Genomic DNA, 9,423 nt, shown 5'->3' on the forward strand with positions numbered 1-9,423 from the left:
TGCTGCTTTGGTCAACCAGGCTCCAAGTTTGTCTAATTATGCAAAATTTGTAGTAGTACTATCATAAAAATGGATGCAAACATGTTTATTCCTGCTGTAAAGATGGTAATTTTAACATTGGTGTTAATGGAGAGTCCTTGGCTTCTGCAGCTAGCCTCTAGTGGACACTGGAGGAACTGCAGTTTTTTTGCACTCGCTTCACTGCCATCATTTTTCAGGATCAGAGGTTGTTAGACATTTAAATTGTGACTTTTGGCTTATAGACACTTGACAATATTTTTTTAAATACTCAATATGGTTATTGGAGTTGAACATACTGTATACAGTATAATCCCACATTGCATATCTTTCTTATTCCATTCAAATGGACCAGGGTTTGGGGTGTCATTGGCCTAGTGGTCCTAGCATGCCCCGTGTACAGAGGCTACAGTCCTCGTCGCAGCAGTCGCAGGTTTGACACCCAGCCTCTACCATTTGCTGCATCACTTCCTCCACTCTCTATTCTTTACAGTTCCTGTCTCTATCCAGCTGTCCTATGCAATAAAGAAAAAAAATTTATAAATGGACCAGGGTTTAGTGTTTGCAGGCGTTTGTTGACTGTCAAGGATGCTTTGAAATAGAACTTGTACTATTATTTAAATCACTTATTACAGGATTAATCTCATGATTCTGTGAGTCCCTTCTTTTACACCTCATACAGCACTTGTCTTATTTTCCCCTTTCTCTTCTTTGATCCTCCAGGAAAGGTTTACGTCCACTGTAGAGAAGGCTACAGCCGCTCGCCCACCATGGTCGTCGCTTACCTCATGCTGCGCCATAAAATGGACGCCCGGCTGGCCGTGTCCACCGTGAGGCATAAGAGAGAAATCGGCCCCAACGACGGCTTCCTTCGCCAACTGTGCCAACTGAACGAGAAGCTGGCCAAGGAGGGCAAGCTGAACGGGGAGGTGGGCAAACTAAAGACCAAATGAAAGCAGGAAGAGACCCTCTGCCCTCGTCTCCTCCCATCATGCCTTTCACAGGTTTTTAGCTGCTCTCAGAGTCCAACCCTACCCTGACCAAACCAGCACCCATTCTGACAAACAGGGGTATTCTGAGACACAAACATACATGCATTTATGTGTATCGATAACTCTCCCTCATGCACACATTTGATCTCACACACCCTGTTCTTCTTTCTTCAGTTCACGTCTGTCACTCTGCCAGGAGCGTCCGACAGTCGTCTGTCTGCTCCCACAAAGAGCATTAAGTCAGAATTTTAAACAAACACACCCTCTGTACCTTTTTTTAAACTTCACTCCACACAGGTTTATGTGCAAAAGTCTCGTACCTGAAAAGCTCTGAGTTGTTATCATGTTCGAGCTGAGATACTGAAAGCATTCCTTCAGTTCCCACAGGTTGATAAAGGTGAAAACTTTGCCCTGGTTTTTTAAGATTATAGCACAATCATTCCATAGTTTTCCACTGCCGGGTATGTCGCTGAGAAATTCCAAATGAACTCTTAGATACTAAAAGTCACACACGATGGAGAGAGGAGATTAAGTCACTTGTGTTACAAAGAAAGTGAAATGGGAATAGATGAGTCCCAAACATTCCATGAAAACAGAAAAAACACCCCACAGAGTTTTGTTTCCCCAACTCAATCCTTCCATTCCTTTTTCTCTTCTGCCTGTTCGGGCAGATATTTGATGCACAAAGACAGATTTTTACACTCAAATGCAAGATGTAGCTCTATGTAGCATTTCAGTCGGCATCCTCGACTCTCAGGCCTGTAGTTTGACAGCGGCAGATTGAGAAAATGCAGCCAGCAGCAAAGGCAGAGCGAATCAAAATATATATACTTAGCTACAGAGGCCACTGATGTAGCAGCTGATATAAACAATGTTCATCAAGGCTCAGTCTCAGAACCAATCGTCTGACCACAATATACACCCACTAGCCAGCGGTTAGCGATAGACGACTTCCAGCTAAGGCTTCTTTTCCGTGCGCTGCATTGTTTACAGTCCAAAAGTAAAGCGAAAATTCCCCTCCAGAGCATTCCTCCAAAATAAATACTTCCAGTTCATTATAACCCCCAGAGAAGTGTCTGTTTATCTGTTTCTGACGAGTCTCAGTTTCACTGTAAACAGTAGGCCGCACAAAGGCTTCACTCTGGCTTTCTTTAGGGATATGAGTCCAAAAATGAAACCAATTCTCTTGTGATTTACTTGCAATTTATGAACCATGATGAAGCTTTTTAGAGAGTAAAGACTTTGATTGAATTCCTTACTAAATAATTGGAATTTGTGACACACCATCAAGCAGATTTATAGCTCAGAGTTTTGATCGGTAGCTGCGCTTGCATGCAGAGATACTAAATATTCATCGTCTAAGAATTACTCTTCATACCTCAAACTCGACCTGTTGTTTAGTCTTGTAAGCTATCTGTGTTTATTTGGCGGTGGTGCATGTCCTTCAAAGTACTATACGACTTTAGCCGCTAGCTAACAGCAAAGCTAATGACGTTAAGCTAATGAGGTATGATACGTTTTTGATTTGCGCTTTATCCTGCGTGTCTTCTAGGGATGGGCATTTCAAGCCAAAATACTATTTGATAATCATTGGCATCTATTCAACGATTATTCGAATAAGCCCCCCCCCCCCAGCCCGCCCACACACACACACACACACACACACACACACACACACACACCTGTCCTATTAACAGCCCGTTTGTGTGGCAGTCGCGTTAACCAGCAGCAGGACGAAGTGCTGCCAGTAGCGGGCACTGACAGCGTCTGTCTCGATCTTTATGGCGGTGTTTCTGTGACTCAACGTGGCGTGTCTGTTTACATTTTACAGCCATGCTCAGTCTCTGGAAATACGTGTGTAGTAGCATGAAATTCAGAAACGGAGAAAATCGCAATGACTGTCGCTAATGTTTTCTTCTTCTTTTGCTATTTAATGCAGTTAGCATTCTTCTTCTTCTGTTTGCTAATGCGGTTTGCTAACAGTTTTAAGATGCTGTGTAGCCACCGTCTGGCGGGAATACTGTATTACAACCATAGACTGTCAAAAATATGGACGTAGTATCTGTGACGTCACCCATCTGTTTCTGAAAGCTGTTTTGAAGCCAATCGGGAGCGGCAGCCATATTGCTTCTGTCGAGCCAGTGTGACATAAAGAGGCGGGCTTTGAGCCTCCTAGCCAACAGCTGCAGTGTTCCTGCAGGTAGCTGTGCCTCTCATTGGAAGACTAGTAATCTCAACATCTTCGAAATTGCCGAATTAGAAAAAAATTCACCCCCCTCACAGTGAGAGGACATCAAGAAATGAGCTATTCAGACTACACTCATCTTTTGTACCAGACCAAGATCGTCTTTTTCCCATTCATGTGTATGTGACTTCCGGTACTTCCGGAGCCAGCCTCAAGCGGATCCTCAATGAACTGCAGCTTTTAACACTTCCGCATTGACTCATATTTTTAGACCGGAGGTTGCCGCTTGATTACAACCAGGCACCAGGAAAAACAATGAAAAATTGTACTTTTAAAATGAGAAAATATTCAAAGTAACTCTTCGATTTTTAATAAGTGAACGAATATTCAGAAATCATTGCCTATCCTGAGTGTCTTCATAATGAAGGATGTAATCAGCTCTGAAGTAACAGAGATCCAAAACCCAGTAGATATATCAAGATATAAAAAATAATAGAGGTTTTTCAATTTTTAAAAAATGATGTGCCATTTAGATGTCCTTTATAGTGCTTCAAAGACAAGTACTCTAGATTTTACGGTTAATAAATTGCAAGACTTTAATCACAGAGTAGTGCTTTCTGCCTGCTTTTGCTCTCCATACTTACAGTTTTTCCTGCATGCACCAAAGCCTGCAGATACCTGATTGGTCAATACTGCCGGGACATCAAACGTCCGTCCTACAAACTGACACTACCACACCCCCCCCCAGACTTTAATCCAGATTTCCGCCACATTAGTTTACAACCAATCCCACCCCTGTCAAACTAGAGGCCTTTACCTTTAGACCGTCAAGGATGCCGACCCACCTTCCACAGAGAAAGTTCCAGTCATCACCAACACCAGAGTCGCCCACTGCCAACTTCCTGACACAGCCACTCGGCCGGTATCCAGTTCCACTGTTTCATCAACACAGTCTGTCAGAGGTCCATACACAACATGTCAACATGTGTCACTCCTGAGTGTGTGTGTGTGTCATAACTTTATGCACACACACGGGGTCGAATCACAAAGCCTTTCTTTACAGTATTAAAGCATTGCAATATATGTCAATACCCCATCAGATATATAGAATGTACTCACAGCTAAATATGAATATTCAGGCCGTAGTTGTTACATATACAGGTAGGCTATAATACATTTTAATACACTATTTATTACTGGGCATAACACTGTACACTAGGTTGTCCCACCTCATTAAAGGCACTATTTATTCCTCCTTTGATATATCTGTATACATATGAATATATACATGTATACTGTATATACATATTTAAGTGTTGACATATATGAATGTAAGAGCAATGTGTATAACGTGTAGGTATCGTCAGTAAGTCTTTATATATCATGTTATATTTGTGTATGAGCTCCTCCATACTTTGTTTTCAGTTAATCACATGTACATTGATATTTCCATATAATGTACATGAGACACAAATATGTTGTGTGTGATTGTGATGCTTCTGATCACAATTGTGGAAAACGTTGTTGGGTTTATTTTAAGCTGAGCAGGGACACCGAGGCATAATCATGGCGTTAATGAATGTTTCTGCAGTCTGTAGCTTCCATGGTAATCTTGTTTACTCATAATATACAGCAAGAGGCAGGTGGCAGCAGAAGATGGTTATTGTTTATCCTGCGTACATGTCACCATGTTCATGCCATCAGAAGTCGGCTCTGTAAATGTTAATATAAAAGTTGTTTATTTGCCTTTGGAAGAAAACGAAGGGACGCTCCAGCAACTCTTTTCGTTTCAATGCAATGTTTTAACTGCAAAACTCAACACTGAGGAACTTGCTTTGACCTTGATCACTTCTATTCGTACCCACGTAGAGACGACTTTACACTCTCCAGTAGAGGGAGCTGTTTCAGGATATGATTCACAATAAGGGTGTAGACAGCTGGAATTTAATCACAGAGAATTAACTGTTTTTCCTGCCTGCTAATACCTGATTGGTCAACACTGCCGGGACATCAAAAGTGTATTCACAAAGAGACGACTTTACACTCTCCAGTAGGGGGAGCTGTTCTAATGGTGGCAGATTAGGGAATTAGTGCTGAAAGTAAGGATGAGCACTCAGTGAAGAAACCCACCCCACTACGCCCTTCACTGATAAATCTAGTACCCTACCCCATGGCTCCTGATGTCCCCCAAAGCCTGAGATAGAAAGGACAGATGGGGGAGTGAGAGCCAGCACATCACTGGGGTTATCAAGTGGGCTCCTCCCTTCACTGATGTTTCATTCAGTTCGTCCCACGACACCTCAGAGAGGCTAAACAGCTAACTGTGGTGGCCCAGAGCAACCCCCCTCCATGCCAGCTCCAGCTGTCAACCATATCCACCAGCAGAACACCCCAATTTACTAACTACAGGACTGTTCTAATTAGGGATGTAAGATATATGATATATGATTCACTTTTCTAAATTAGGATGTCAGTAACCTCTTTTATGTCTTATGTTTAGAGACGATAATTCTATTTCAAAAAGCCGCAAAAGTACTTCTGCTAAATCATAAAGCTATGAAAGTAAATGAAAACAGCTAGAACTGATTTTTACGCTAAATAAATGGTTGTCATATTACAGTCGTAGACAGCTAGAAATTGATCACAGAGAATTGCCTGCTTTTGCTCTCCATACGAACAGTTTTTCCTCCATCCACCAAAGCCCTCTTATACCTGATTGGTCAACACTGCCGGGACGTCAAATGTCTTTTGACGTAGAGATGACTTTATACTCTCCAGCAGGGGGAGCTGTTGCAGGACAGTTTTAATAGGGGCAGATTAGGGATGTAAGGATACACAATATGATTAACAAAAGTAAGATTTTTTTACAATTAGGGTGTCAATAACCTCTTTATGTCTAAGCTTAAGAGAATAGATCTCCTCATAAGCGTAATTTGACTTGCTTTTATTCAGGATAGTTTACTTCCTGTTTTTATTTCAAAAAGGTGCATTAGTACTTCTGCCAAATCATAAAGCTATGAAAGTAAATGAAAACAGTTAGAACTGATTTTACGGTAAATTAAAGGTTGTCGTATTCCAGTCGTAGACAGCTGGATTTTTTTTCTGCATGCACCAAAGCCTGCTAATACCTGATTGGTCAACACTGCCGGGACATCAAATGTCTCTTCACTTAAAAGTTGCAGAAGTAAATGAAAACAGCTAAAACAATGATCAGCAGAAAAAAGGTTTGATGTATTAGCACTGAGGGTATTACACAACACCGTAATGCAATGTGAGATCCCACTCTAATATCGCTCCGCTGAGGGATCAATATCAAAGTACAAAAGCGAGATGACAGTGGGGCTTCATTATGGCAGTGCTGCAAAATAAAAAGGGTTTCTGTTACCTGCAGAGACAGAGTAAGAGCATCCACTAGTTTATTTTTAGCAGATAGACATCTTGGGTTAAAAAAGATGGTCAGCAAGTATGCTTTCGTAGGTGGGGCGCCCAGGTGTCGTGACGTATCGAGGGAGAACACTGGGGGTGCATCCTCAGCTGCAAAATCTTCACGTGCAGCCACCCGTGTTTGCAAGCCTCTGCTCAGCTCCTGATGTTAAGAGACGCAGTGACAAACAAGAAAAGCTGTGCCAGATATAGAGTTTGTTTTGGTTTCAGTCAAATGAAATCGACTTATGATAAACTGAATATCCAGCAGACTTGGACAGATCCAAGATGCCGTCATCGATCGGCCAATCTCCCAAATACAATCTGAGAACATGCATTGAAATGTCAAGTGTTGCTGCAGCTTCTGACTCATGAGGCCACGATTAAGAGCAAGAGAATCAGATATTTCAGAGGGGGTTGGAAACCAAGGTGAACCGTCTAAAAAACTTGAACGAGTTCTGATGTCTCTCAGCGGAGACTTCACAAGATTGCTCTGACTCCCACTTCATACACACAGGATGTTCCCATCCCACTCCCGACCCTGTCATCCGGTCGTCATATACACTTGAAAATGTTTCAGATCTGCAGAAAGACAAACACTTGGGTTTTTTTCATCCTGAGAGCACTGCTTCCTGTTTTTGGTGGCGTCTTTCAAGATAAAAACAAGTGCATGAGAACATTTTCAAGCAGTGCATGTTTTACACCACATGAGCATGAACCCCAAACCACACAACAATCAAGTTGTCTCCTTTGAATACAGGCAGAGAGGACCACTTACCTCTGTACCCAAACATAAACACTATACCGCCAAAATACTCTTTATCAAGTGACCTACTGTGCTCAAAAAAAAAAAAGCCTTTTCTACACGAGTATGATCGGCTTTTTTGTCTTTTTAATGGACTGGGGTTTTATTCATACAACTGCTCTACAATACTGCCCTCCTTCTGAATACACAAAAAGCAACAATGAGCTCTAACCTGTTCAGTTTAACTTTGAATTTGGGTTTTTGGAAGTAAAAGAATACTTCAAATCGGTCCAGGATGAGGGTATGTACTTAAAGCATCAACTGCCTACACCAACTTGCTTATTTATTCAACTGAAGTCAGTTCTCTTGCAGAGATAAGGTCTGATAATCACTCTGTGGTAGCCCGACTAGCCATGGTAGAAGTTTTCTGTCACTATTTACAAAAAACGATGAACTCTCTCGCCAAAGTCGACCTTAAAAACGAAGCTTCTATGATGGCTACAGCTGGCTTCTCACTCTTTATATGCATTGAACAACAGATAAACACTGCCACCTGCTGTCCAACAAATCAAGTCCTTGTTTTTTTCCAGCTTTGGTTTCCATAAATGAATAAAAACCCACCACATGTTTTTATAAGGATTTTTTCTTCTTTGTGTGTAATATAAAAAACCCTGTAATATCTATTTAAAGCATTTTTCTTATTGTTTAATGAGGTACCAGCATCATTTTGGGGGTTATACTCCAGGTACAGTACAATGTATTATCGAGAATGTCATTAATGTATATTGTTATATATACTGAGTATGTAACACGCACTAAGGCGATGCTGAATTGCTGCATTTTACCGTAATTATTGGAATACTCCAAAAGGACACTGAGAGAGTTACAAATGAAACATGGGGTCAAATTTCTTTAAAAGTGATGTTTTGTTAACTTTTGTTTGAATTCTCCTGTTAAGATGTCTTCTTTTTGGCTTTATTTGAATACTTTTGTACAGTAGCAAACATTTTAAAAGTTCCTAAAAGTGTATCAAGATCTTCTTCTCCTGGTTTAACATTAAGCTGATTTAAGTACGTCATTATCCACGTTGCTTTTGCTGAGTCAGTCTTGGAGCAGACAGTATTTGTGAGTCATTAATGATAGTTTTTGAATCACTCAGAGAGAGCCTGCTTTTTTTATCCAACTGACTCACGTGTCCGGTGTTTGAACTACCTGTGACAAACCTGAGATGTTAAACCCTCCATGCTGACAGCTAAGGTCTCACAGCATCTGGTTGGACTTATGTGAATTATCTGTGATGTAATGAACTCATTACATGTGAGTGATCCTCCTGAGTGACTCCAACAAACTGCAATGACTCACAAACGCTGCCCGGTCCAGGTGAGGCGTCATCCTGTTTTTCTTGCTCTCTGATAAAACGGCTTCAAGAAGGAGTTTTAGCACAAGTGAGCCCACTGCCTGACTCCTCCGGGGGTCCATTCCACAAGTCGACGTCTCGTCTCGCCACCTTCCTTCTTTTCTGCAGAAGTCGCAGAGGACGTTGTTGCGACGCTTCTTGGGTTGTTGTTGTTTTTATATCATCGCCGCCGCCGCCGCCGGCATCTCTACAAACGCATCCCACCAGTACGGACACAGCACCCCACCCAAAGCCTTACAGTAAAGATTGATTCTTTGATTGTTTTTCAGTTTGTGTATCTCACTTCACGCAGCAGGAAGGGACGGCTCCCTTACTGAACGAGACATTGTTGAAGTGCACTTGATTTTAAATTGCAATGTTATTTTTCTTACCTTGGAGAAGTCCCGTCTTTCTTATGTTTGAGAAATAAATGGCTGAGGTATTAATGTGATCACGAGTGGCTTATTATTCGGAGATGTTTATTCTAACAGAACAGCTGTTTTACGTGCTAACACTATGTATGTGGTTTATAATGTTCTGGCCAGTGCTACAGAGCATGCTAACAGGTCAGTTGGATAAACAACATCATATTTTCCCAGGTACAGATCTGACATGCTCATCAGAAAAAGTACAACAAGCACAGTTAACTTTATCAATAACCATA

General features: G+C 41.5%; 1 protein-coding gene across 1 annotated transcript in view; it reads left to right on the forward strand.

Moving 5' to 3' along the window:
• Window positions 1-9,205, forward strand: part of dusp3a (dual specificity phosphatase 3a) — a 33,602-nt gene extending 24,397 nt beyond the window's left edge. The window contains exon 3 of the mRNA XM_034708105.1: window positions 742-9,205. Within this exon, the coding sequence (XP_034563996.1) occupies window positions 742-971 (230 nt within the window). The 3' untranslated portion in view covers window positions 972-9,205. The remainder of the gene's footprint in view (window positions 1-741) is intronic.
• The last annotated feature ends 218 nt before the right edge of the window (window positions 9,206-9,423 follow it).

The sequence above is a fragment of the Notolabrus celidotus genome, chromosome 18, assembly GCF_009762535.1.
Source record: "Notolabrus celidotus isolate fNotCel1 chromosome 18, fNotCel1.pri, whole genome shotgun sequence".
NCBI classification, from domain to species: Eukaryota; Metazoa; Chordata; class Actinopteri; order Labriformes; family Labridae; genus Notolabrus; species Notolabrus celidotus.